Source organism: Gopherus evgoodei, chromosome 21 (assembly GCF_007399415.2).
Source record: "Gopherus evgoodei ecotype Sinaloan lineage chromosome 21, rGopEvg1_v1.p, whole genome shotgun sequence".
NCBI classification, from domain to species: domain Eukaryota; kingdom Metazoa; phylum Chordata; order Testudines; family Testudinidae; genus Gopherus; species Gopherus evgoodei.
The window spans coordinates 12,232,193-12,259,981 of record NC_044342.1 but is presented as its reverse complement, the minus strand read 5'-3'; the positions used below and the strand labels follow the sequence as shown (position 1 = coordinate 12,259,981).

At 53.8% G+C, this 27,789-nt stretch overlaps 3 protein-coding genes across 3 annotated transcripts; all 3 read right to left on the bottom strand.

The window, feature by feature from the left end:
- Window positions 1-373: 373 nt before the first annotated feature.
- On the bottom strand, window positions 374-1,687 carry LOC115638269 (granzyme B-like). Its single transcript, XM_030539853.1, has 2 exons — window positions 1,384-1,687; window positions 374-1,176 (listed from the first exon to the last, which is right to left on the bottom strand). The coding sequence occupies exons 1-2, from the start codon at window positions 1,480-1,482 to the stop codon at window positions 841-843; spliced, it is 435 nt and encodes a 144-aa protein (XP_030395713.1). The 5' UTR covers window positions 1,483-1,687; the 3' UTR covers window positions 374-840.
- A 4,719-nt stretch (window positions 1,688-6,406) lies between these two features.
- Window positions 6,407-10,256, bottom strand: LOC115638263 (cathepsin G-like). Its single transcript, XM_030539847.1, has 5 exons — window positions 10,148-10,256; window positions 8,818-8,919; window positions 8,686-8,710; window positions 7,322-7,590; window positions 6,407-6,979 (listed from the first exon to the last, which is right to left on the bottom strand). The coding sequence occupies exons 1-5, from the start codon at window positions 10,183-10,185 to the stop codon at window positions 6,826-6,828; spliced, it is 588 nt and encodes a 195-aa protein (XP_030395707.1). The 5' UTR covers window positions 10,186-10,256; the 3' UTR covers window positions 6,407-6,825.
- A 10,307-nt stretch (window positions 10,257-20,563) lies between these two features.
- SDR39U1 (short chain dehydrogenase/reductase family 39U member 1) lies at window positions 20,564-26,502 on the bottom strand. Its single transcript, XM_030539846.1, has 6 exons — window positions 26,444-26,502; window positions 25,525-25,631; window positions 24,976-25,058; window positions 23,938-24,059; window positions 22,892-23,035; window positions 20,564-22,391 (listed from the first exon to the last, which is right to left on the bottom strand). The coding sequence occupies exons 1-6, from the start codon at window positions 26,457-26,459 to the stop codon at window positions 21,976-21,978; spliced, it is 888 nt and encodes a 295-aa protein (XP_030395706.1). The 5' UTR covers window positions 26,460-26,502; the 3' UTR covers window positions 20,564-21,975.
- Between the last annotated feature and the right edge of the window lie 1,287 nt (window positions 26,503-27,789).

The window sequence follows — 27,789 nt, the reverse complement described above, 5'->3', positions numbered from 1 at the left end:
GCCAGGAGCCCAGCTCTTAAAAGATGCATTATAGTGCTAGACTCCAGGAGCTCAACTGATTTATCTTCAGGAGTGACCTGGTCACAGTCTGTAAGTACTGACATGAGGAACAAATATTTAGCAGTGGGCTCATCTATCTAGCAGAGAAAGGTCTAACATAACCAATGGTTGGAAATTGAAGTTAGACCGGGGTCTCCAACACAGTGCCTGCAGGCGCCATGGGGCCCATGGGGGCATCTAAATGCGCCTGCATCCTGGCCAGCGGTGGAGCATCTGCCAAAATGCTGCTGAATTTCTTCAGCATTTTGGCGGCGACGCCTCTCGATGATGCCACTTGCCACTGACAAGTGTCGTCATCGAGAGGTGTCGCCGCCGAAATGCTGCCGGAATTCGGCGGCATTTCAGCAGATGCTCCACTGCTGTCACGGTCCTTCATCCACCGCCCACCATACGAAAAGGTTGGGGACCACTGACTGGGAATAAGGTGCAAATTTGTAAAGGGAGGGCACCGCGGACACACCAGGGACACAGATCACTGCTGAACTGGCACCAAATGAAACAGTCCAATTTGGCTCCCCAAAAATGTTTTGTTTTGAGTTGACTGAAGCCAAAATAAGCTATTTCACTGAGTCTTTCCTGGTGGAAAACTGGGGATAGGGGGAAGATGGCAAAAAAAATGGATATTTCCCTGAGAAAAGTTTCAGTTTTGTGGCAACAGCATTTTCTGTTGAAAAATGATTGGGGTGGAACATTCCCACCTGCCTCCAGCCTGCAGCTTTTGAACTAATCAATCTGGTCCATTAGGAAGAGGCACACGTGTTTGATGCTGAGCGATCCAGTTCAGTCCCAGCAGAGGACCGACCAAGGGACATGGTGATATCTGCCGCAGGGCGAAGCGGCTGTGAAAGGCTCCCAGCTCTGGAGAGTTACATTTTCCAACCCCATCCCCGGTGACAGGATCCTGAGCTCAGCCTCAGGACCAATGGGAGTTGGGCAGCTCAGGCTTGAGATGAGACTCCAGGAGCTCAGGGGCTTCAGCTCTTTCATCACTGTCTGTATCCAGTGGACGAACCGGGAGACTCTTGCATACACTTCAGGAAAGGCCCTGTTGATCGGCCCCCAAGAGACGATGCCCTCGGGCACCCCAACACACACCAGCGGGCCCCCCGAATCACCCTGTGAAATGAAACATGCCTCAGAGGACTAACGCCTTGTGTGCCTCACATGTCACTGTCACACTCACAGTCCTCCCACCCCCATCTCCGGCCCAATGTCACCTTCCCTCCATGCCCTTGGCACTGCAGAACTAAATTCAAAGCTTCCCACTCCCAGAAAATATACCAGAGCAGGCCTTCCTCCCCCAGCGGCCAGTGGGCTCTTTACCTTCAGAGTGGATTTCTTGCGTTCAGGATCCCCCACACAGAGCATGGACACAGCGTCATATTGTTTAGTCAAATTGTGTTCACACACCTCGTCGGCCATCACCACCAGAACCACATCCTGCAGCACGTCCGACCTCTTAGAGGAATTAACTTGAATCCGGCCCCACCCAGACACGTTGCACTCGGTGCCCACAGGTACCTCCGGCCAGGGGTGAGGCAGACTGATGGGCTGCACCCAGTCATTGAGTTCAGCCTTGTTTCTCAGCTGCCGTGGGAGGGACAAGAGAGCTGGATGCAAGGGAGATGTAAACAGACTAGAGTGCAATGAAGAGTATCAGGGTGATGGGATGGGGGCAGTGCCTGCAGCAGTGTTAGGTCACTGGGGGAGGGGTGATGGGATGGGGCGGTACCTGCAGCAGTGTGAGGTCACTGGAGGTGGGGTGATGGGATGGGGCGGTACCTGGAGCAGTGTGAGGTCACTGGGGGCGGGGTGAGGGGATGGGGCGGTACCTGGAGCAGTGTGAGGTCACTGGGGGCGGGGTGATGGGATGGGGGTGGTACCTGGAGCAGTGTGAGGTAACTGGGGGCGGGGTGATGGGATGGGGGTGGTACCTGGAGCAGTGTGAGGTCACTGGGGGCGGGGTGATGGGATGGGGGCGGTACCTGCAGCAGTGTGAGGTAACTGGGGACGGGGTGATGGGATGGGGGTGGTACCTGGAGCAGTGTGAGGTCACTGGGGGCGGGGTGAGGGGATGGGGGTGGTATCTGGAGCAGTGTGAGGACATTGGGGGCGGGGTGAGGGGATGGGGCGGTACCTGGAGCAGTGTGAGGACATTGGGGGCGGGGTGAGGGGATGGGGCGGTACCTGGAGCAGTGTGAGGTAACTGGGGGCGGGGTGATGGGATGGGGGTGGTACCTGGAGCAGTGTGAGGTCACTGGGGGCGGGGTGAGGGGATGGGGGTGGTACCTGGAGCAGTGTGAGGACATTGGGGGCGGGGTGAGGGGATGGGGCGGTACCTGGAGCAGTGTGAGGACATTGGGGGCGGGGTGAGGGGATGGGGCGGTACCTGGAGCAGTGTGAGGTAACTGGGGGCGGGGTGATGGGATGGGGGTGGTACCTGGAGCAGTGTGAGGTCACTGGGGGCGGGGTGAGGGGATGGGGCGGTACCTGGAGCAGTGTGAGGTCACTGGGGGCGGGGTGATGGGATGGGGGTGGTACCTGGAGCAGTGTGAGGTAACTGGGGGCGGGGTGAGGGGATGGGGCGGTACCTGCAGCAGTGTGAGGTAACTGGGGACGGGGTGATGGGATGGGGGTGGTACCTGGAGCAGTGTGAGGTCACTGGGGGCGGGGTGAGGGGATGGGGGTGGTACCTGGAGCAGTGTGAGGACATTGGGGGCGGGGTGAGGGGATGGGGCGGTACCTGGAGCAGTGTGAGGACATTGGGGGCGGGGTGAGGGGATGGGGCGGTACCTGGAGCAGTGTGAGGTAACTGGGGGCGGGGTGATGGGATGGGGGTGGTACCTGGAGCAGTGTGAGGTCACTGGGGGCGGGGTGAGGGGATGGGGGTGGTACCTGGAGCAGTGTGAGGACATTGGGGGCGGGGTGAGGGGATGGGGCGGTACCTGGAGCAGTGTGAGGACATTGGGGGCGGGGTGAGGGGATGGGGCGGTACCTGGAGCAGTGTGAGGTAACTGGGGGCGGGGTGATGGGATGGGGGTGGTACCTGGAGCAGTGTGAGGTCACTGGGGACGGGGTGAGGGGATGGGGCGGTACCTGGAGCAGTGTGAGGTAACTGGGGGCGGGGTGAGGGGATGGGGTGGTGCCTGCAGCAGTATGAGATCATTGGGGACGGGGTGATGGGATGGGGGTGGTACCTGGAGCAGTGTGAGGTCACTGCAGATGGGGTGATGGGATGAGGCAGTGCCTGCCGCAGTGTGAGGTCACTCAGGGCGGGGTGATGGGATGAGGGTTGTACTTGCAGCAGCATGATATCATTGCTTTCAGTCATTTTATTATATTCAGGGTGGCGGATCCAGTGCTTCACTCTGATTTTCTGCCTCCTTGGTTCTCTCTTCCGAATGTTGCGGGCGCCCAGCACCACGATGCCTTTGCTGCCCAGACACACACAGACCAGTCAGGCGTCAGTGCCGAGCACATCCCGAGAGCCAGATATCCCTTCCGGGGGGGTGGGGGGGCAGGACTTCTGGACACTGTGATCGCTTTGGGAATGACCAGCCCTGAACCCCCTTACAGAATAATGCCATCGTGGATGACACATTGCATCTGGGGGAACTCGAGGGCACTGGCTGGCTCAGGGGAGCAGGGAATGGGACACAGAGCCTTTCCCCTCTATGGGGTGCCAGGCTGCCTGGTATCTGCGTGGCTGGGGTATTCCCCGGTGCATGGGATTCAGCTGATCCATGGCCTTGTGATGGCACTGGAGCGGCTGGCTGGTTGACGCAGCATCATCACCGGGAATTGTGGCCCCAAACATGGCTCTGCCCCCTTCCCAGCTACCTCGAGGAGGAGCTGAGCCTGCCCCTTGCCAGCTGCCCCGAGGAGCAACAGAGCCTGCCCTTCGCTACTTATCCGGAGGAACCGATGGTGTTCGAGACTGCTGAGGACGCTAGCATGACCCAGGTACCCTACGAGGAGGAGTGTGGAAGTAGCCCGGGGGCAGCCGACCCCAGTTTGGGTGCAGCACTGCCAGAGCCAATGTCAGTGTGTTGCGGCCAGGATCCCCGCTGACAGCAGAGAGTTTCTGCTGCTGCTAGGGTCCCTGGCTGGGACGCAGTGGAGTGGGAGGGCCTGCGTCCCCCCTGACACCCACTCCTGGGTGACAGACTCTCCCCTTTTGCCCTGGCCTGGAGAGGCTAGGACAACTTGAACTATTGACTCAGCCCCTGTTTAAGGGCCTGAGTCCCTGACTGTTTGGGTGCTACCCCACCCTGACCTAGGGCCTGGGCTGCTAAAGAACTATTGGCTCAGCCCGGCCTAATGGGCCTGAGCCCCTAACAATGTGTTTGCTGTCCCACACTACCACAGAGCCCAGACTGACGATGAACTAGAGTGAGGCAGTGGGATACCTCACAGCCCCACCGAGGGACGAACCTCGGCCGAACCCGCTTACAAGGTCTCTTGTAAGGTATCATTACAAAGTTTATAATCTACTGAGTGTGGTCATCCTAGTTGTATAAATGTATCACTCTTGTACCTAAAACTAGCAATATGAAATATAACTCTGACGGCCTATTGTAATTATGCAAAGTGTGGGCCATTAATGGTGGTTTGGAATCTTGATGGCTCCCATCAACCAGGACAATTGACTGTGGATGGTTCTGTTTGCAGGCAGGCCTTCCTGTGAGTCAGGCTGGGAGGAATGAAGGCTTGGGGGTCTCACAGGACTTGTGATCATGTCACCTGAACTGGAATCCATCTTTAATCTAGTGCTTTTCTATTGAGAAGGGGGTGAGGGGACCCAAAGGGACAAAGAATTCCTGACTTATGCAAAAGAGATATAAATGAGTGGAATAGAACAAGCCAGGGGCCATTATGAGGAATCCCCTGGCTACCACCTCAGCTGGAACAAGGGCTGTACCAGGGGAAAGGATTGTGCCCAGACTAGGAAGCTGTCCAGTCTGAGAAAAGAAACTTATTGAAACATCTCTAAGGGTGAGATTTTACCTGTATTCAGTTGTATTACTCTATTAGGTTTAGATTTGCGTGTTTTATTTTATTCTACTTGGTAATTCACTTTGTTCTGTCTGTTACTACTTGGAACCACTTAAATCCTACTTTCTGTACTTAATAAAATCACTTTTTACTTATTAATTAACTCAGAGTATGTGTTAATACCTGCGGGGGGGACAGCTGTGCATATCTCTCTATCAGTGTTATAGAGGGTAAACAATTTATGAGTTTACCCTGTATAAGCTTTATACAGGGTAAAATGGATTTATTTGAGTTTGACCCCATTGGGAGTTAGGCATCTGAGTGTTAAAGGCAGGAACACTTCTGTAAGCTGCTTTCAGGTAAATCTGCAGCTTTGGTGCAAGTAATTCAGACCGTGGGTCTGTGTTGGAGCAGACGGGCGTGTCTGGCTCAGCAAGACAGGGTGCTGGAGTCCCGAGCTGGCAGGGAAAACAGGGGCAGAAGTAGTCTTGGCACATCGGTTGGCAGTTCCCAAGGAGGTTTCTGTGATCCAACCCATCATAGGGGTAGATGGATTTTTCGTGGCTAGAGGAGACTTTGTCAATCCTGTCCCATGTTTATCCCAGAAGCCAACACCCCAGTGAGCTGCAATCCCAGCCTGGCCCCCCAAGGAGACTGCAACATCCTGGGGGAAGCTCTACAACATGCCCCTCCCACCAGGGCCCCCTGTGGGGCTGTGCAGCACAATCAGCTGGGGCACAAGTGCAGCCTAGCCATAGCCTCTCACACCCCCATCCCCTCCACCGCCCCGCATGACCCCTGTGCCCAGGGCAGCGCTGAGCAGGCCACGCCAGCCCACAGTGTGGGGATCTCAGCCCCCTCCCTGCCAGATGCACAGATCTCCCTGCCACCTCCAGAGTCCAGACAGATCAGGCTGATTTTCTCCTGGTGATTCCCTTCACATCTCGGTCTCAGCCAGCGGGGCTCCTCCTGCACTGAGGGGGAGGGGGCATACCCCTCTGACACCCTCCAGCTCCCTGTTTTGCTGGAATCACTGAACCCAGGTATCCTGGGTGCCAGCCTTCCCCTGTCAGGGTGAACGCACTCCCAGGCCTGGGCCGACCCAGCGTCGGCTCCAGAGGTCAAGGCTCACATTGAATTTTCAGTCCCAGCGCCAGCAATTTTTTTTTGGGGGGTGGTAACTTCATTTTTATTCATAGCAAGGCTAGGAAGCAGCGAACGCAATGAACGCGGATGCGCAGCGGCATGGGGCTGCTGGAAAGAGGCTGGGGTGCCAGCGCTGAGTTCCCGTCCCATCGACAATCTCCCAGGGACCTTGGTGGCACTGGGACCAGCTGGGTTTGGAACGGGTGGCCAGCCCGAGGTAACAAACACAGAGGACAGCCCTAGCACGGACAGGACAGGCTGCAGTTCCAACACAACTCAGCTGGCAGCGTGAGGACAAGGATCTCCACCGAACAGTCACTCGACATGGGAGTGAGCTACAAACAGCCAGGTTGGCCCCAGAGTTCGGCTCCGAGACAAACCACCTGCTTCCTGAGCTTGAGAGCCTGGGTTGGGCTTGCTAAGGGAGCCGACAGGAACTGGACTTGAATCTGGCTCCTAACTCCCCTAGGCCCTCGACCTTGGTGCTCACAGGTTGAGTGCTGCCTGAGCAGAGCACTGCCTTGCGGCAGGGACCTGGGGAGCGCAGGCCCTTTGCAAAGCAGGTCCTATGTCAGGGCACCTCCAGAGGCCACTTGTGAGACAAGCAGCAATTCCCAGTGGGGCTCAGGGCTGCAGAGTTCTCAGGGTCTTCAGGATCCAAGGGACGAATCTGGAGACTCTGGTGTACACCCCAGGGGGGGTCCCATTGAGGGAGCCCCAAGAGACGATGCCCTGGGCTGTTTTGCCGCACACCAGGGGGCCCCCAGCGTCACCCTGAGAATTAAAACAAGAAGCTGGTGATGAGAACAACTCAACAGATCAGTTTCCCTCTGTTCTTCAAGTCCTGACATACAGCTCAGCCACTTTTAGCATCACCCCATCCCCTTTGTTCTGGCACAGCTGCTCTCAGCATTGGCCCTTCCTCACCCAGCCCAACCAGACTCAGTGGGCTGCGTCCCCCAACCCAGCTGCTTGCCCCCTCCCTTATTCATTTGTACAGTGCCTAGCGCCACAGGAGCTGGTCTCTGATCTTTGCTCACAGGCCTGGCTGCAATCCCAAGAGATTCATTGGTCCTAAGAAGGAACTAGGTCCTTTTGAAGCCAGGAGAATATTTACCTTAAGGAGTCTTTGCCCTGTTTCAGATCCCCTGCACAAAGCATGGTGGAGGCATTATAGTAATGATAGATGTGGTCAGGATTCCTCAGACACACATAATCCTCCAGCACCGCCACGTCCACCTCCCGGAGCACATCCGAGCCCATTGCCCTGCAGGCGCTCGTCCCATCCCAGCCAGTGATGCTGCACATGGCCCCAGGGCGCACGACCTGCCAGGCACTGGGCAAGGGGATAAGCCCCACCCATTCACTGAGCCTGGCTCGGCGCTCCAGCTGCAAAGACAAGACACGAGGCTCGGGGTCAGTGGGAAGATCACTGCCGTGGATGGACCAGTCCAAAGAGAAAGCCAATGCATGGCAGGCAGTCACTGGGGGCAGAGTGATGGGATGGAAGCGGTGCCTGCAGCAGTGTGAGGTCACTGGTGTAGATGTGAGGGGATGGGGGCAGTACCTGCACAAGTGTGAAGTCATGGGGGCTGGGTGGTGGGATGGGGGAAGTACCTGCAGCAGTGTGAGGTCACTGGGGACAGGGTGATTGGTTGAAGGTGGTGGCTGCAGCAGTGTGAGGCCACAGGGGGTTGGGGGAGGTGGGCGGTACCTGGAGCAGTGTGAGGTCACCGTGGGTGCAAGGAATGGGATGGAGTCTGTATCTGCAGCCATGTGAGATCAGAGGGGGTGGAGTGATGGGAAGGGGCAGTGCCTGCAGCAGTGTGAGGTCACAGGTTAATGAGGTGGGAGTGGAAGTATGAGGTCACTGGGGGTGGGGTGATGGGATGGAGGCGGTACCTGCAGCAGTGTGAGGTCACAGGGTACAGGTTAATGAGGTGGGAGCGGAAGTATGAGGTCACTGGGGGTGGGGTGGTGGGATGGAGGCGGTACCTGCAGAAGTGTGAGGTCACAGGGTACAGGTTAATGAGGTGGGAGCGGAAGTATGAGGTCACTGGGGGTGGGGTGATGGGATGGAGGCAGTACCTGCAGAAGTGTGAGGTCACAGGGTACAGGTTAATGAGGTGGGAGCGGAAGAATGAGGTCACTGGGGGTGGGGTGATGGGATGGAGGCGGTACCTGCAGAAGTGTGAGGTCGCTGGGGTGGGGTCATGGGATGGGGGGAGGTACCTGCAGCTTTTTGAGGTCACAGGGGGCAGGAGGATGGGATGGGGCAGTACATACAGCATTGTGATATCACTGGGGACAGGGTGATGGGATGGGAGCAGTACCTGCAGCAGTGTGAGGTCACAGAGGGTGGGGTCATGGGATGGGGGCGGTACCTGGAGCAGTGTGAGATCACTGGGGAGCAGGGTTATGGGATGGGGGTGGTGTCTGCAGCAGTGTGAGGCCACAGGGGACGGAGTGATGGGGAGTCGGTACCTGCAACAGCATGATGTCGTTGCATCTGCATGCATCTGACGAAGTGGGTATTCACCCACAAAAGCTCATGCTCCAAAACATCTGTTAGTCTATAAGATGCCACAGGATTCTTTGCTGTTGTTAAGGGAGTACATGTCATATTGCAGGTGGGGGATCCGGCGACGCACAGGGATTTCTTGTCTACTCCATTCCCACAGTCTAAGGTCATGGACTCCCAGGGAGACGGTGATGTGTCTAGTTAAGAGGAAACCATGAGGCCTTAGGGGGATCACAACATTCTAAGAACATAAGAACGGCCATACCGGGTTAGACCAAAGGTCCATCTACCCAGCATCCTGTCTTCTGACAGTGGCCAATGCCATGTGCCACAGAGGGAATGAACACAACAGGTAATCATCAAGTGATCAATCCCCTGTTGCCCATTCACAGCCCCTGGCAAACAGGCTAGGGACACCATCCCTGCCCATCCTGGCTAACAGCCATTGGTGGACCTATCCTCAATGAATTTATCTAGCTTTTTTTAACCCTGGTATAGTTTTAGCCTTCACAGCAACCCATGCAAAGGAGTTCCACAGGTTGTGCTGCCTCTGAAGAAATACTTTCTTTTGTTAATTTTAAACCTGCTGCCTATTAATTTCATTTGGTGACTTCTAGTTCTTGTGTTATGAGAAGGAGTAAATAGCACTTCCTTATTTACTTTCTCCACACCAGTCATGATTTTATAGACCTCTAGCATATCCTCACTTAGTCGTCTCTTTTCCAAGTTGAAAAGTCCCAGTCTTATTAATCTCACCTCATATGGAAGCTGTTCCATACCTCTAATATTTTTTGTTGCCCTTTTCTGAATCTTTTCCAATATATCTTTTTTGAGATGAGACAACCACATCTGCACGCAGTATTCAAGATGTGGGTGTACCATGGATTTATATAGAGGCAATCTGATATTTTCTGTCTTATTATCTATCCTTTTCTTAATGATTCCAAGCATTCTGTTTGCTTTTTTTGACTGCACATTGAGTGGATGTTTTCAGAGAACTATCCACAATCACTCCAAGATCTCTTTCTTGAGTGCTAACAGCTAATTTAGACCCATCATTTTCTATGTAGAGTTGGGATGGTGTTTTACAATGTGTATTACTTTGCATTTATCAACACTGGATTTCATCTGCTGCTCTCTTACCCAGACACCCAGTTTTGTGAGATCTCTTTGTAACTCTTCACAGTCTGCTTTAGATTTAAGTATCTTGAGTAATTTTGTATCACCTGCAAATTTTGCCATCTCCCTGTCTACTCCTTTTTCCAGATCTGGGCTCCTTGTGCCACCTAGCTGAGTCAGAGCCCATCGGTAAAGATTAATTCCTCCCTTGGGTCTTTGGGCATCCTGCACATTGCCAGCTCCTATCCAGTCCCAGAGTGGGCAGCTGGGCAGCTCGTGGGGTGTGGGGAGGGGTGAGTTTCTTACCCCTTCTCCTCGTTACAATGAGCCGCAGTCAGCACCATGTCATCTCAAATCAGGAACCCTGCACACTGCTATCTTCAAGTAGGCCATGTAGGGTCTGGAGTGGGGCCGGGCTTCCCATCCCCCGATGATCTCCCCTGGCAGAGAGACAGGAAGGGGTGAAAATCACATGCTCTGAGACAACCAGTGTCTGGAGAATGTAACCAAGGACCCCAGGCCCAACCTACCCCTAATCATGAGCCCTGATAGGCCTGTGGATCCAGACAACCCAGCCTCCTGCTTCCCTCCTCTCCAGATCAGCTTGTCAGTTCTCCAGCTCTCCCCTCCCTCCCCCTGGATCTATCCCCATCTCACTATACATCTATGGATTCCCGCCTGGACCTGTGCACTCATTCATCCCTGATCTCTGGGGGCTCCCCCTCCCTGGGGCTCCACCACCCCCCTGAGCCCACTTTGGACTCAATGCCCCTCTGGGACTGATGGTTAAATTTGCCCCTTCTGCTCCCCATAGACCCCAGTGCCCCACCTCTGTCCTCACCAGTCTGAGCCCTGGGGGGCAGGAGAAATGCTGCAGGGAGCAGAACTAGGATCAAGAGTTGCATCCTCAGAGCCAACCAGGGATGGGCACGGAGCGTCTGCTTCAGCTATGGAGGTTATATAGACCAGGGCAGGAGATGGGAGGGCAGGGTCTGGCAACCACAAAGGCTGCCTGGAAACCCCCACCTGGATGGTCCGGGGTGGAAATGACCCTGGGAGAAGTCACGGCCGCGCCCACGTCAGGGGGAGGGGTTTCTTCCCTGCTCTGGTGCCCAGCCAGCCTAGCTAGGGATGTGGTTAACGCTGTCCTCCCTCCCCCCTCCCACTTCTTTGCTATAAGTGTGAGAAACGTTCTTGGGCTTTCCTGCACCTAGATTCCCTGGCCGCTCAATTTCAAAGCCAGCATTTGCTCCTTAGCTCCAACCTGAACTTTGCTGACTCCAGGTCCCGGCCACCTGGTCTCGTCCTGCTTTGGCCAGCGAGGTCAAAGAGCACCCTGCACTCAGAAACCCCCTCCCCTTGCTCTTCAGGCTACAGCCCCCGTCCAGTCAGCGTGAGCGATATACCTTGATGTCTGACTTTGCATTTGATTGGTTTCAGATATCTGTTTGATTGAGCCCAGATCACTGGGTCATCCAGATTAGTCCAAAGCTGTGAGACATCCTCCCTGTTCTTTATCACCAATCTCTCGGTCCTCCACAGACTTTACCAGACTCTTACTGGCCCCCAAGGTTGACAGCAGGGTCACTGAACATGGCTTGTTCTCCATCAACCAGTGTCATTAAGGATATTCCCCTCCTTTATCAAACACTTATTGATAAAGTCCAACCTCACCCATTGCACTGTTTCACTTTGGATCCTTGTCGTGGAGCTGGGATATCTGATGGATGAAGGGGTGGGATGGATCCACCCAGATACATGTCACCACCTGCACACATTGCAGATCTATTCTAGATGCATGAATGCCCAACTAAATCCATGTAAATTCAGGCTAGATTAATTTTGATTGAGGCAGTTCCATTCTAGATCTATCCATACCCACACAGAGAGTCATTCTAGATCAATGCACAGCCACCTGAAGCCAAGTAGATCCTTGTATTTCAATTCTAGATGCATCTCCCCAGCCCACCCACTGCCTGAACCCTGCTGGTAGCTACAGCACGTTTTGCTGACCTGAGTTCCCCTACCCCACCCCCACCCAAGGGGAAATGGCTGATAAACCCAATGGAGCCAGCAGGAACAGGGGAGCTCTCCGGCTCTGACCATGTGTTTGATGGGTCAGAGGGTCAGAGACACCCTGGGCATCACGAACACACTGTCCGAGGGAGACTGGTATCTGGAGATCAGAGCCACACACGCCCTCTATCACACACACATTGGTTCAGCGTGTTTTGTCTCACCAGTCACTGATACTGATCAGTGTTACCCACAGCTCACGTCAGCAGGAAAGCTGGGGAGGGGCAGAAATTATCTCTTGGAATAGTGACAGCAGCACCAAGCTACCGTAGAGGGGAAGCAACATGGGTTCACAAAGGGCAAATCATGCCTCACCAACCTGACTGCCTTCTATGATGAGATAACTGGCTCTGTGGATATGGGGAAAGTAGTGGATGTGATTTTTCTTAACTTTAGCAAAGCTTTTGATATGGTCTCTCACAGTATTCTTGCCAGTAAGTTAAAAAAGTATGGATTGGATGAATGGACTATAAGGTGGATAGAAAGCTGTCCAGATTGTTGGGCTCAACAGGTAGTGATCAACAGCTCAATGTCTAGTTGGCAGCTGGTATCAAGCGGATTGTCCTAAGGGTTGGTCCTGGGGCTGGTTTTGTTCAATATCTTTATTAATGATCTGGATGATGGGATAGATTGCACCTTCAGCAAGTTCGCAGATGACACTAAGCTGGGAGGGGAGATGTAGATACACTGGAGGGTAGGTATCGGGTCCAGAGTGATCTAGACAAATTGGAGGATTGGGCCAAAAGAAATCTGATGAGGTTCAACAAGAACAAGTGCAGAGTTCTGCACTTAGGAAGGAAGAATCCCAGACATCGCTACAGGCTGGGGACCGACTGGCTAAGCAGCCATTCTGCAGAAAAGGACCTGGGGATTACAATGGACAAGAAGCTGGATATGAGTCAGCAGTGTGCCCTTGTTGCCAAGAAGGCCAATGGCATATTGGGCTGTATTAGTAGGAGCATTGCCAGCAGATTGAGGGAAGTGATTATTCCCCTCTATTTGGCACTGGTGAGGCCACACCTGGAGCATTGTTGACAGTTTTGGTCCCCCCACTACAGAAGGGAGGTGGACAATTTGGGGAGTCCAGCAGAGGGCAACAAAAATTAGTAGGGGGCTGGGGCACATGAGTTATGAGGAAAGGCAGAGGAACTGGGGTTATTTAGTCTGCAGAAGCGAATGAGGGGGGATTTGATAGCTGCTTTCAACTACCTGAAAGGGGACTTCAAAGAGGATGGAGTTCGGCTGTTCTCAGTAGTGGCAGATGACAGAACAAGAAGCAATGGTCTCAAGTTGCAGTGGGGGAAGTCTAGATTCAATATTAGGAAACGCTATTTCACCAGGAGGACAGTGAAGCACTGGAATGGGTTATCTAGGGAGGTGGTGGAATCTCCTTCCTTAGAGGTTTTTAAGGCCTGGCTTGACAAAGCCCTGGCTGGGATGATTTAGTTGGTGTTGGTCCTGCTTTGAGCAGGGGGTTGGACTAGATGACCTCCTGAGGTCTCTTTCAACTCTAATATTCTGTGATTCTATGATTCTATGAAAGGCCCTGTGTCCCATTCTCAGCACCCCAAGCCAGCCAGCCCTCTGCCTTAGGCTGGATCAGAGCCAGCACCGCCTAGAAAGGTAAGGCCCCATGTCCCCTTCTCCAGCCCTCTAAATTGGAAATCCCTGCCCTGGGACAGGATGAGAGCCGGCGCCCGCTAGAGGGGATAGACCCCATGTCACATTCCCCATCCCCCACCCCTGAACCAAAGAGCCCCCTGCCCTGGGGCCAAATGGGAGCTGGTGCCTACTAGAGGAAAAATACCCTGTGTCACATTCCCCACCCCTCATAGCCAGCTAGTCCCCACCCAGGGGCTGCACGGGAACCAGCACTCCCTAGAGGGGAAAAGACCCTTATCCCACTCCCTGCTCCCAGGGCCGGCACTACCATTTAGGCAGCCTAGGCAATCGCCTAGGGTGCCAGAATAAATGGTGGGCGCCATTTTGCCGGAGGGGGGCAGCAGGTGGCTCTGGTGGAGCTGCCGCAGTGGTGCCTGCAGAGGGTCCGCTGGTCCGCGGCTCCGGTGGAGCTGCCGCAGTTGTGCCTGCGGACAGTCGGCTGCTCGCGCAGCTCCGGTGGACCTTCCACAGGCATGACTGCGGCAGCTCCACCGGAGCCGCGGAGCACCAGACCCTCCGCAGGCATCACTGCAGCAGCTCCACCTGAGCCGCGGGACCAGCGCGCGGGGCGGCGAAATTCCCGTCCGCCTAGGGCACTCAAACCCCTAGCGCCGGTCCTGCCTGCTCCCCTCAGCTAGCCAGCTCCTGCCCGGGGGCCAGATCAGAGCCAGCGTCCCCTAGAGGGGAAAGTCTTCCGGTAACTCAGGCACCAAAAACTGGAAATACCAGGCCAGTTATGCTGGGCTTCAGATGTTACAGAGCTGTTGCCATATGGCTTTCCAAACCATGATCTTTCCCCACCACTTTATCTCCCTGCTCCCCAAATGCTGTCCTCAGGGGTTCACACCAGCAACCTTTGGAGGAGGGGGTCAGGAGTTCAGTTATTTTCAGTTTAAGTGAAAAGGCAATATTCCATTGTTTTTAGGTCCAGACTGGCAGAGGCACCAGGGAAATGTTGCCTCCTAGTTCCCTGTTCATTTGAAACTAGCACCTTGATGGGAACAGGGGTAAGAAGATAACAGCAGGGCCACCCAGAGGATTCAGGGGGCCTGGGGCAAAGCAATTTCAGGGGCCCCTTCCATAAAAAAAAAAGTTGCAATACTATAGAAAACTATATTTTCATGGGGGTCCCTGTGGGACCTGGGGCAAATTGCTCCACTTGCCCTCCCCCTCACCAGCCCTGGGAAAAATAGACATTTAAAAACCTTCCGCATCTCGGCACAAACCCAGTTTTGAGAAAACTTCTTTTCAAGTCACCTTTACAAGGTATTATTGGCTCTCGGCATTAGCTAGTGCTGAAAGGCACTAAAGCTCATTAAAAGGGTTGGACAAATATTTTCCGTCAAAACTTTTTTTGGATTGAAAACTAGGGGTTTTTAAAAAGCAGAAAAAAAATGATGGACAATATCTGCTTTCCTTCAAAATTTGTTTTTTTTTTAATTGAAAAGCTGAAATTAGTCTGCCAAAACCTGAATATGGTTTGGGGTTTCAGAAGTGTGTGGCCAAATATTTGCTGCTTGCTGTGTTTGATTGTTTAAAGAAGCAATAAACAAATTCTGCTAAAAAAAATCCTTAACTTTTGAACTACTTCAGCTTGTGACCAAACGCCTGAGCGCATCCAGTCAGAGATTTTTCCAGGCTTCTGATACTCTGCTGGCTTCCTTGACTCATAGCTATCTCCATAACTTTGGGTTCATTTAGCTTAGAACATAAGAACATAAGAATGGCCATACTGGATCAGACCAAAGGTCCATCCAGCCCAGTATCCTGATTACCAACAGTGGCCAATGCCAGGTGCCCCAGATGGAATGAACCTAACAGATAATGATCAAGTGATCTCTCTCCTGCCATCCATCTCCACCCTCTGAGAGAGGCTAGGGACACCATTCCTTACCCATTCTAGCTAATAGCCATTAATGGACTTAACCTCTATGCATTTATCTGTTTCCTAGAGACTGATTCCATGGGGTCCCTCACAAACTGGAGACACTTACTGTGGGTTTGTCTGTAGTATAGCTTGTGTACATACTCCACGAACTGAGCATTTGAGCTTGTTCCAGAATCTGGGATGAGCGTATGTTGCGAAAACTGAAATGCTCAAAATAGCACATGGATGTGAATGGACACAGGGTGCTAAAATTAAATTAACCCAGGGGATCTAAAACTGGAGGTCGGGACCCCTCGGGGTCACAAGATTATTACTGGGGTCGCGAGCTGTCAGCGTCCATCTCAAACCCTGCTTTGCCTCCAGCATTTATAATAGTGTTATACATTTAAAACATTTTTTATATATTTAAGGGAGGGTCACACTCAGAGGTTTGCTATGTGAAAGGGGTCACCTGTACAAAAGTTTGAGAGCCACTGAATTAATCCCGCTGGAGCCTCGGGGAATGCAAGGGGGGGGTCTCCCTTTGTAGGGTTGGGAAGGAGGTAGGTGGTGTAGGATATTGCTCTTCTCATGTGATCCCTCCCCCATGGCTCTCTTGGCTCTATCACTGTTAATCTAAAGTGGCTAATTTTAAATGAAGCTACCCTCCCCTGACATGAATCTCCTTATGGCACTGAAATTAAATGTAGACTATAATTTGGCATTTGAGAAGTGAAAGGGATGGTAGCCCTGAGGGAAAAGATAACAGCTTGGCTCTTTGTGTTAAATAGCTGTCTGCAAGCCTCAAACTGCTGAATGAGCTTTAGGGTAGGGAAGGCTGTGCCTCCACAAACAGCCTGGCCCTGCCCTTTATTCAACCCCGACCCACTTCCTGACCCCCGACTGCTCCCCTCAGAATTTCCCACCCATCCTGCTCCTTGTGCCCTGACTGCCCCCCAAGACCTCCCCAATCACCCCCCCAGGACCCCACCCCCCCACAAGCCCCCCCACTACCTGTCCTGACTGCCCCAACCCCTATCCATCCCCCTGCCAAGTCCCGACAGACCCCCAGAATGCTCATGATCCAACCCCCTCCCCATTCCCCATGCCCTGACTGCCCCCACTGATCCTCTGCCCCCTCCCTGCCCCTTATCCAACCCCCCCAGCTCTGGCCCCTTTACCATGCCTCTTACCCCCACCCCTCCCATCTTCCGGAGTCTCAGTGCAGCGTGTCCAGGAGCAGCCCTGGACAGCGCTGCAGTGGCGTGGGTCCACGGGACCTGAGCTCCCGCCACACCTCGCAGCCCTGCCCTCTTACCATGCGGCTCTGAGCGTGAGGAGCTCAGGACCCGCTGGAGCCACACCGCTTTAGCTCTGTCCTGGGCAGCTCCTGGATGCGGTGCGCTGAGGCACGGCGGGATGGGGGATGGCAGAGGCAGAGGAGAGCCTCCAACTTTCTCGTGGGGACACCTGCAGAGCCCAGGGCCTGGGGCAAATTGCCCCACTTGCTCCCCACCCCCCGGGCAGCCCTGCATAACAGTCATATGGGGTCCCACCAAAGGTCCATGTAGCCCAATATTCTCTCTTCCAATGCTGGCCAATGCCAGGTGCCCCATAGGGAATGAACAGAACATGGCATTTATTGAGTGATCCATCCCTTGCCATCCAATCCCACCTTCTGGCAGTCTGAGGCTAGGGACACCCAAAGCATCGGCCTGCATCCCTGACCATCTTGGCTAATAGCCATTGATGGACCTATCCTCCATGAACTTAAATAATTCTTTTTTGAACTCTGTTATAATCTCGGCCTTCACAACATCCTCTGGCAAGGAGTTCCACAGGTTGACTGTGCATTGTGTGAAGATATACTCTCATTTGCTTGTTTTAAACCTACTGACAATATAGCAGGGTGACCCCTAATTCTTTTTGTTGTCTGTGTGTCTGTTCTCTCTGCGCACTGCACAGGCTCTGCCCAGGTAGCCTGTACAGCAGCCTCTGATCAAGCTGCCCAAGGAGACTACAGACTCAGTGCAGTGGCAAATGTGTCCAGCCAGGTTTATTGCCAAAAGAAATGGTATAAGTGCCCCGTAGTACACTAATACATGTATCCATTTTACAATGGACCAGCTCAGTGAGCAGTGGGACTTTCCTCCCCCTCTAGGCTGGACAGACACCCCCGTGACCCCTCTTTATACCCTGAAACAAACAAGATATGTATTGACCCCCAACGTGATTGTTACCACCCTTTTCCTTGTACCTACTGGTTTGAGCAAAACATCTTTACCCATCACCCAGTCAGCCTGATCTTATCTTTAAGAGGGGTCAGTGTGTCACTGTATTATCTTTGGGGCATGTGTTTACACTATAACTTTGTATCTGTGTATTCTGGTACCACCCTTCTGGAATGTGTTTACAGGAATACTTAGAGCCTAGGGGGGGAGAGAGAGAGAGAGAGAGAGAGAGAGAGTGTGCGTGCGTGCGTGCGTTCGTGTGTGTTCGCAATGCCAGCCCTCTTCTTGCCATGTTTGTGATCTTGCAAGAAGGTCTGTGCTTCATAACAGGGCCTGGCTTTAGTTCAGGCCTCAGGCCTTGTACCAGGCCCCATGCTTCAGGGTCTCTTTGTATTACACTTGTGTTATGAGAAGGGATAAATACCTCTTCCCTATTCACTTTCTCCATGTCATTCTCACTTTAATAGACTTCTATCATATCTCCACCCCTAGTCATCCTGAACTATTGCAGTCTTTTAAAATCTCTCCTCATGAAAGCTGTTCCATACCCCTAATCATTTTTGCTGCCCTTCTCTGCACATTTTTCATTTCCCATCCATTTTTTGAGATGGGATGACTAGAACTGCATGCAGTATTCAAGGTGAGGATATATCATGGATTAATATACTAGGATTATATGTAATACTTAGTTCTGCCTTGAGTGCAGGGACTGGACTAAAAGATCTCCCGAAGTCCTTTCCAGTCCTATTTCCATGATTATGATACTTTCTGTCTTATCTATTCCTTTCTTAATAATCCCAAACATTCTGTTTGCTTTCTTGACTCCCACTGCACACTGAGTGGATGTTTTCAGAGAACTATTCAAAATGACTCCAAGATCTCTTTCTTGAATGGTAACAGCTAATTTAGACCCCATCATTTTATATGTATAATTGGGATGTTTTAGGGGTGAAAGTAACTTGCAGGACTTACCAATACTGCTGAAGTACTGATGGGGGGCGTGGCCTCATCCGGAAGAGGCAGGACCTCTCAAGATTTAAAGGCCCTGGGGCACTGGCTGTGGCTGGGAGCCCCAGGGCCTTTAAATCAACCCAGGGCTCCCAGCTGCAGAGGTGGCTAGGCGTCCCCAGGGCTCAGGGATGAGGAGCTCTGAGCCCTTTAAATCATGGCCCCAGCGGGATTCAAAGGGCTCTTGGCGGCCCGCTGCGGTGGGGAGCCCAGATCCCTTTAAATCCCCGCTGCGGAAGCCGGTGCAGTCCAGCATGGTGTACTGGCTCTTGCCAGTATGCCAGACCGGACCGGACCGGCTTACTTTCACCTCTGGATGTTTTCCAGTGTCCATTTCATCTACCATTTTCCTGCCTAGTCACCCAATTTTGTGAGAGCCCTTTGCAATTCTTCGCCATCTTCTTTGGACTTAACTACCTTGCAATTTTGTATCATCTTAACACTTTGCCACCTCACTGTTTACCCTTTCCCAGATCATTTATGAATATGTTGACTAGGATTGGTCCTGATACAGGTCCCTGGGGTCACCATTATTTACCGCTCTCCAGTCTGAGAACTGACCATTTAGTTCTACCCTTTGTTTCCTATCTTTAAACCAGTTACCGATCCATGAGAGGACCTTCCATCTTATCCCATGACTGCTTACTTTGCTTAAGAGACTTTTGTGAGTGACTTTGTCAAAGGCTTTCTGAAATTCCAAGGACGTTGTATTCATTAGGTCCCCCTTGTCCACATGCTTGTTGATCCCTGCCGAAGAATTCTTGTAGATTGGTGAGGCATGATTTCCCTTTACTAAAACCATTGCTGATTCTTCCCCAACAAATCATGTTAATCTCTTTATGTGATAATTCTGTCTTTTCCTATAGTTGCAACCAATCTGTCTGGTACTGAAGTCGGCCTTACTGACCCATAACTGCCAGGATCGCCTCTGGAGACTTTTTAAAAAAAAAAATCAGTGTTACATTAGCTATCCTCCAGTCATCAGGTCTGGCTGATTTAAGCGATTTGTTAGATACCATAGTTAGTAGTTCTAAGATTTCATATCTGAATTCCTTCAGAACTCTTGGGTGAATCCCCTTCTGGTCCTGGTGACTTATTACTCTTTAGTTTATGAATTTGTTCCAAAACCTCCTCTAATGACACCTCAATCTGAGACAGTTCCTCAGATCTGTCACCTAAAAAGAACAGCTTAGTTGTTGGACTCTCCCTCACATCCTCTACAGTAAAGACTGATGCAAAAAATTCATTTAGCTTCTCTGCAACAGCCTTGTCTTCCTTGAGTGCTCCTCTAGCACCTTGATCGTCCCATTATTAAACCTTGTAGTGATGGGTGGAGCAGTACCAGTCCCTTTCATGCAAGATCAATGTAAAGAAGCCATTGCAGCTGGGTGGCTGAAACAGCAGCAGTAGCATTCAATCACAGGCCCATGGAAAAGCTAGAGCAGAAGTGGATCAATGGATTTCCCAGGTCATGATACCTAAGGCAGGGGCTAGGGCTTTGCTTGGTGACACAGGTTTTACCTGTGCACGAGGGAGAAAGGGAGGAGAGAAGGCCAAGCAGACGTAACAGAAGTGCCAGCTGGAAAGGCTGGTTTGGACCAGCAAACGGAAGCACTGTCTGCAACTGTGTTCAGGGAAACAGGACTTTGGAAATAAACTAGAGTGCATCCCAGAAAATACCCCTCATGGAAACAAATGGCAAGACCTTGAGCTTTGGCTCTGTTCTAAAGTCAAAAAGAGACAGACTATGTCTAATTACAGCCCAAGGGCTGGGAGATAAACTCAGGACTACATATGCACAGTCCCCTTGATGCACAGTGGAGTAGCAGTTTGTCAGGGGGAATGTTTGCACAGAGATCTAGAGGAGAACACAGCCTGTCTGCAGTAACTAAGCCTTTAATTATTTACCCCATGGCTTACTGTTGCATTAAGACAGCGAGGAAAAAATTTGAACCAGGGTTTCCTGCTTGACAATTGGGATTTGTGGAATATAAAATTTCCACAAAACAATGATGCCGGCAGAAATTTCCATCAGGAAAAGCAAAGTGAAGCACACAAGGGACAGTAAGAGACCCCAGGGGACAGTTCAAAAAGGTGTCAGCCAAGGTCTTCCAAAGCAACAGATCAACACGTGTATTTTACACAGGCAGCATTCCAGGAGTCCTTTGCCATTGTTTTCTGAGGGGTGAAGGCCAGGACTACAGCCAGAGTCGGTAGCAGTGTAATTATTTGGATCAGAGAGGCAATTTCACCTCTACAGTTACACCGGTAAACCACCTGCATGGAGCCAGTTATGCTCACACAGGAATAATCTACACTGCCCCATGCTGGGGGACCCAGACCCACATCCCAGGCCAGGCTACTGTCTGGTCTCCAGAGCCCAACTAGCTCTAGTCTCCACTTGACTCAGCCCTCTCAGCTTGTACACGAGCACAATAGTTGTTCCCAGGCACCTTCCCCATCCCTCCCCTAAGAACTGTGGGACCCCCTAGCAGTGAAGGCGCTGCACTGCCCTCCTGGATCCTGTTCCCATCTTTGTGCTGGGACCTGCAGAGCCCCATCAGCGTAAGCACCCTGCACAGCCATCCCAGACTCCTCACTCTCCTTCCCCACCCTACAACCTGTCAGACCCCCACTAAGGATGAGTACGCTGCACTATCCTCCTGTACACCTGGCTCCCATTCCCTGCCTGGTCTCTCTCATTGTATTGGGAGCTGCAGGCAGTGGGGACAGCACTGACTGTATGAGCACAGTGCAGTCTCTGAATCCCCCCTCAGTCCTAGCACCACCAATGACCAAGTGACACCCCACCCCTTCCCCAAACAGCAATAACTGACTCACCAGTAGTTTACTGCAAACTAGACAAGGCTGTATAGGGAGGGGGTGCCTGCAGTGCAGCCAAAAACTACAATTCCCAGTAGCCTGTGCGGCAAAACCCCAGCTCCATAAAGGGCCAGGAACTTGGAAACAGCCTGAACACACTGTCAGCACAACACGGATGGGGGTGGGGCAGGAGGGGTCACAGTAGGGCACGCCCCCGCTCCCCAAAGGACTGGGAGGGAGGATTTCTGGAGGGGCTCAGAAGGGAGTAGGGGGCTGGGGAGGCTAAGAACAGGGTAAGCCCCAGCAAGAGGCTGGAGAGTAGGGTGTGTGTGTGTGGGGGGGGGGGCGGGCTCATGAATGACTCCACAAAGTTCAGGTTAAGACAGCCAGAATGCTCAGAGCTGGGTTGTGTGATCCCCCAAAACAGAGGCATCCATGGGGCACGGGGATCAGCCCCCCTCAGCTGCTCAAGACACGATGTCCTGCAGGGCAGAGGGCAGGTCGGGGTACACAAAGCAGTAGCCACTCTCCAGCGTGCGTTTCGGTGCCACTCGCTGGCCTTCCAGCAGCATGACAGCCCGCTCAGCCCCGAAGACACCCTGCACTGCCCAGCCAGGCAGGGGCAGCAGGGCCGGGCGCCCCAGGGCTGAGCCCAGCTCCCGGGTGAAGTCGGCGTTGGAGGTCCCAGATGAGGCTGGGGAGACCCCATTGAGAACCCCGCGGACACCCTCCGTCTCCAGGGCATGGCACACAACACCGGCCAGGTCCCGGACGTGGATCCATGGGAAGGGCTGGAGGCCGGAGCCCACAGGGCCCCCCAGGCCCAGCCGGAACGGCCAGAGCATCTGGGAGATGGCACCTCCACCCTTCCCCAGCACCACACCTGCAGGAAAAGGAAAGTCAGAGAGAGACCCCGGATCCAGCCAGGCCCTCCTCAAGCTAGCCAGTCTCCCAGTCCAAGCCAGCCTTGGGGCCAGTGTCCCCTCAAGGGGAAAGGGTCCCTGCCCCATTCCCTGCCCCCCTCAAGCCAGTCAGCCGCCCCCTGCCCCCCAAGGCAGCCACAGTCTCCCAGCCCAGGCCAGCATTGGGGCCAGCATCCCCTGGAAGGGAAAGACCCCATGCTCCATTTCCCCCCCCCCCCGAGCCAGCCAGTTCCTGCCCTGGGGCCAGATGGGAGCCAGCGTCCCCTAGAGGGGAAAGGCCGCATATCCCATTCCCAACCCCCCTGAGCCAGCCAATCCCTGCCCTGAGGTCAGATGGGAGCTGGTAATCCCTAGAGGGGAAAGGCCCCATGCCCTGCCCACCTGAGCCAGCCAGTCTCCGCCATGAGGCCGGATAGCATCTGGCGTCCCTAGAGGAGAAAGGCCCCATGCCCCAACTCACCGGATCTCACCACCACCTGGCGCGTGCCGTCCCCGGGGATTTTAGCTGCTGCCTCCCAGGCGCTCACCAGGCGCGAGAAGAAGTCGAAGTCACCACCGGGACTCTCCTCGGTGTACTCGGCCGTGGGGCTTGGGCGGTAATACCCTGCCGGGCAATGGGTAAGGAACTGTAGTGCCAGCCAGTGCGCATAGCTCTCCCCCTCAGATATCCCTCCCTCTCCTGTAGCAACTGCACCTGGCAATGGGGAGGAACCTGACTATTTTCCCTCTCACTCCAATGGCAGAAGAGCATTGATGTCACAGGAGGCTGGGCTCCATTCTCTTACAACGCAAATTTTCTTCTCTCTCGGTGGCAGGAGGACAGTTTCACAGGAGGCTGTGTTTAGCCAGGGAACTATTTTTCCATCTCTTCCCAATGGTGGAAGAACATCAGTGTCACCAGAGGTTGTGCTTTGTCCTTGAGGAACAAGAGAAGGGACTATTCCCCCCCTACCCCTCCCCACACACAGAAGAATCATAATGTGTCATGGAAGACTGTGCTGCACCCCAGGCCAATTTTCCGTTCTCCCTAGTGGTGGAAGACCACCAGTAACACACAGAGCTGCACTTTATCTTGCACTGGGGGGACGGACGACTATATATCCCCTCAGTGGCGGAAGAATATGTTTTGTGCAATGTGTGCGCTACCTAGGACCTATTTTTCTCTCTCTGTGCAAAGATGGAAGCACACTAGTTCTACAAAGTGCTGTGATCTGTCCTCTCATGACTGGGGACTATTTTCTCTAAGTGGCGGAAGCACACCAGTGCCAGCGAAGGCTGTGCAAGGATGACGCACCGCGGGGACTATTTTCTCTCCGTGGTGGAAGGACACAGTGCTGTTATGGGAGGTTGTGCTGCACCTGGGGGACTATTTCTGCTGTCCCCTCAGCAGTAACCTCCAGAGGCTACACTCTGCCTTGTCATTGCCCAGAGACTATTTCCACTTGGTAGAGGGATACCACAGGACAGGATGGCATGAGTTGCACTCTGACCACGCACAATAAATACCTACGCCAGTGATGAGGACCCAGGCGCGGGGCGGCCTTTCAGCCTCGGCGATGGCCTTGGCCAAGGTCTTGGTGGTCTCCACCCGGCTGGCGATCACAACCCTGCGAAAGGCATCATCCCACCTGCAGGGGGAGAGAACACAAAGGTGTCATACCCAACCACTCCACCCTCATTCTCCTCTGCCAATCCCAGCCCAATAGCTCAGTGGTTTGAGCATTTGCCTGCTAAACCCAGGGTTGTGAGCTCAATCCTTGAGGGGGCCATTTAGGGGACTGGGGTAAAAATCTGTCTGGGGACTAGCCCTGCTTTGAGCAGGGGTTGGACTAGATGACCTCCTGAAGTCCCTTCCAACCCTGATATTCTATGAAAAGGGTATTTATGCCATACCATGCATCCCACTAAACCAGAAGTAATGGCCCAGGAGGAAAAAGGTTCCTAGCGGAAGTTTCACATTCTGATCAAGCCCCCTCTGATAGTACTTAAAGGAGAGCCACCCAATCCCCTGTACTCCCTGGAGGAGTGACACAAATCACCATGCCCCAGAGCAATGGGAGGGCAGGATCCTCTCCCCCACACACTCCCCAGATGTAGGTGGGGAAAGGCTCCCTGTCCCAGGGAGAGTAGGGGGAAACTGGGAGTATTTGGAAATGGCAGTGCGATGACTGGAAGACATTGGTTCTACTCAGTGGGAGACAGTTGGGTGAGTGTCTAGGATAGGTGTGACGGGGCTGCTGGCATCAGTGTCACAAGAGAGGCTGGACATTGGGCAACACTGTTTATACGCCCACTAGTGAACTCTCCTAATGCTTCCTCTTGGAAACAAGAACTCTGAGAAGAAAGGTTCCTAGTGACAATTATGTTTCAATCCCCAATTTGCAGAATACAACCCTTCTGTCCTGCCCCACCGCCACTGCATTATGGGTAGTACATGAGAACAGAGAGAGACTGAGTCATCCCCATTTCTGTCCTTCACTGAAAGGATGCCACATAGGTTACAGGGATTATTCTTCCCCAGCACACCGAAAGCCCCGGACACACCTGCGAAGGGGGTTGAGAACATTCTCACCAGCCAAGTTCACCGCAGCATCACAAGGGGGCAGGCCGGAGTGGGACAGTTCATCCTGGAGAGACAGGAAAGAAATGGTATTCCACACAGTTCAATCTCCCCACTCACTCCTAAACCCTGCCAGTCCAGTCTCCCTTTATCCCCTGGATCAACCCTTCACTCACACATGCCCTGGGTTAATCTCACTTTGCTCTGCTGCACTAAGCCAGCTCCTTCCTGACTTAGTTGGGGTTGGCCCTGCTTTAAGCGGGGGTCGGACTAGATGATCTCCTGAGGTCCCTTCCAAACCTAATATTCTAACGATTCTATGAGGGTGGATGGCTCTGATGTCACCCGGCACAACGGTAGGGATGGCTGGAGCGGTGCCACTAGGACCAGCCTGGATTCTTAGGGCTGAGCACTAATTCCCAGGACAGAGAGTGAACCTCCCCATCGGTCAGTGGGTTCCTAACCCCCTGCACCTCTGTGGCTGCCCCATGAGCCCAATATTATTGGAGTCACTCCCTTCCCCAATCACCTACCCAACTGATCCGGTCGGGCCCTGGACGGCGAGAGACATGGGTCACCTCGTGCCCTCGACTCCTCAACAGCTGGGTCAAGGCTCCGCCCACAAAGCCGGTCCCACCACCTGATTTAGATAGACACTTTCAAGCACTGATGCCTGTCACTCCTGACCCACTGCCAGCCCAGCCCTGGGCTCCCCCCCAGCTCTTCTGGTGCCCCACACTCCCGATCCACAGCCTCCTGCTAGCTCAGCCCTGGGCTCTCCCAGTTCTGCCAGTGCCCCCTCACTCCCGATCCACAGCCTCCTGCTAGCTCAGCCTTGGGCTCCTCTGGTTCTGCCAGTGCCCTCTCACTCCCGATCCGTAGCCGCCTGCTAGCTCAGCCCTGGGCTCTCCCAGTTCTGCCAGTGCCCTCTCACTCCCGATCCGTAGCCGCCTGCTAGCTCAGCCCTGGGCTCTCCCAGTTCTGCCAGTGCCCCCTCACTCCCAACCCACAGCCTCCTGCTAGCTCAGCCCTGGGCTCTCCCAGTTCTGCCAGTGCCCCCTCACTCCCGATCCGTAGCCGCCTGCTAGGGTGACCAGACAGCAGGTGTGAAAAATCAGGAGAGGGGGTGGGGGGCAACAGGAGCCTAGATAAGAAAAAGATCCCAAAATCGGGACTGCCCCCATAAAATCGGGACATCTGGTCACCCTACCCCCTACTAGCCCAGCCCCATTTCACCCCCCAGTGCCGCGGTGCGTGAGGAAGCCTTGCAGAGGGGAGGGGGGATTTTAGTGCCAGCCCCATCTCCCCGCGGCTACGGGGAGCTCCGCTCCCAAACCGGACGCACATCCAAACCCAGGCGCTGGGGAACACCCTGCAGTTAACCCCTCGCTTAATTGCTGTCCCCGGCCACCAAGACACCCCACACCAGCTCCTGCAGCGCGCACCACTCACCCACGAGCACACGCATGGCCAGCGCGGGGCACGCATGCGCGTGCAGGAACTCTTCGGCCCGCGGCTCTCCAGGCTCGGACACGCATGCGCAGCTTCCTGGACCAGGAAAGGGGGGGGGAAAGAGTAGAGTGGCTGGGATTTAAAGGGCCCGCGCCCCATTCCAGGGATATTGACACAGCCCCTGGTTAACCCCTTCGCGGCCAGTGGCCAGGCTCAGAGCCCCATGGCCAGTGCAGAGGGCGGGGCCCGGGGGCAGGGATGAGAGGAAGAGGGAGCTGGGGGGTAGAGGGGCAGTTTGGGGAGATAGGGGTGGGGCAGGTACAGGGAGAGTGAAGGGGTCAGGGGAGAGAAGGGTTTATGGAGGCGGGGTCAGGAAGGGTCAGGGAGGGGTCTGGGAAGAATAAGTATTGGGAGGACCTAGGGGTCTTGGAATGGGTTGGGGGCTTTGGACGGGGATCAGGCAAGGTGTAGCTGCATGGATAGAGGAGTTTGTATGGCATGGAGGTATGAAGGGGGTTGTATGAGGATGGAGGGATGGATGGAGGGAGGGATGTGTATGGGATGGAGAGTTGAAGGCTGTGTATAGGATGAAGGGGTGTACATGGCGATGGAGGGATGGATGGAGGGGTGGATATTGGATGGGTGGATGGAGGGATATGTATGGGATGGAGGGATGGATGGAGGGGTGTATACGGGATGGATGGGTGGATGGGTGTGTATGTAGGGTGACCAGATGTCCCGATTTTATAGGGACTGACCCGATATTTACTTGTTTGTCCCGTGTCCCAACTAATGTTCAGTCGGAACGCGATTTGTCCCAATATTTTGCCCTCTGGCACACAGGAGGAGGGGGTTCGTGCCCCCCCACCCTGGCTCCGCCTCTCCCTACCCCATTGGATCCCTCCCCAAATCCCCCACCCTGCCCCTGCCTCTTCCCCAAGCACCCCACATTCCTCCTGCTCACCCCTCCCTCCCAGGCTTGTGCTCATCAGCTGTATGGCAGTGCAAGCGCTGGAGGGAGGGGGGAGAAGCAGGACGTGACAGCCAGCTCAGGGGAGGTGGAGGCGCAGCAGAGGCGAGCTGGTGTGGAGGGGTGGGGCATGGAGCTGCCGGTGGGTGCTCAGCCTCCACCAATTTTTCCTATGTTCCGGCGGCTCTTGGTTGCTGTTGTTGTTGTTTTGCTTTTGTTTTTGTTTTTTCCTCCACTGCTGGCTCTTGGTTTTTGTTGTTGTTGTTGCTCCACCAGCACACACACCCCGGCGTCCCGATATTTCACGTCTCTCATCTGGTCACCTTGAATGTATGGGATGGATAGAGGGGTGTGTATGGGATGGATAGATTGATGG

Coding starts and splice junctions, on each gene's coding strand:
- LOC115638269 (XM_030539853.1), bottom strand. CDS start 1,482: ATGGCCGACGAGGTGTGTGAACACAATTTGACTAAACAATATGACGCT. Junction 1,177..1,383: donor GCAAGAAATCCACTCTGAAG/GTAAAGAGCCCA, acceptor TTCATTTCACAG/GGTGATTCGGGGGGCCCGCT.
- LOC115638263 (XM_030539847.1), bottom strand. CDS start 10,185: ATGGTGCTGACTGCGGCTCATTGTAACGAGGAGAAGGG. Junction 7,591..8,685: donor ACGACATCATGCTGTTGCAG/GTACCGACTCCC, acceptor TTGTCTTTGCAG/CTGGAGCGCCGAGCCAGGCT. Junction 6,980..7,321: donor AAACAGGGCAAAGACTCCTT/AAGGTAAATATT, acceptor TTGTTTTAATTC/TCAGGGTGACGCTGGGGGCC.
- SDR39U1 (XM_030539846.1), bottom strand. Junction 24,060..24,975: donor GTTCTCAACCCCCTTCGCAG/GTGTGTCCGGGG, acceptor CTCCCCCTGCAG/GTGGGATGATGCCTTTCGCA. Junction 22,392..22,891: donor CCAGGTGGTGGTGAGATCCG/GTGAGTTGGGGC, acceptor CTTTTCCTGCAG/GTGTGGTGCTGGGGAAGGGT.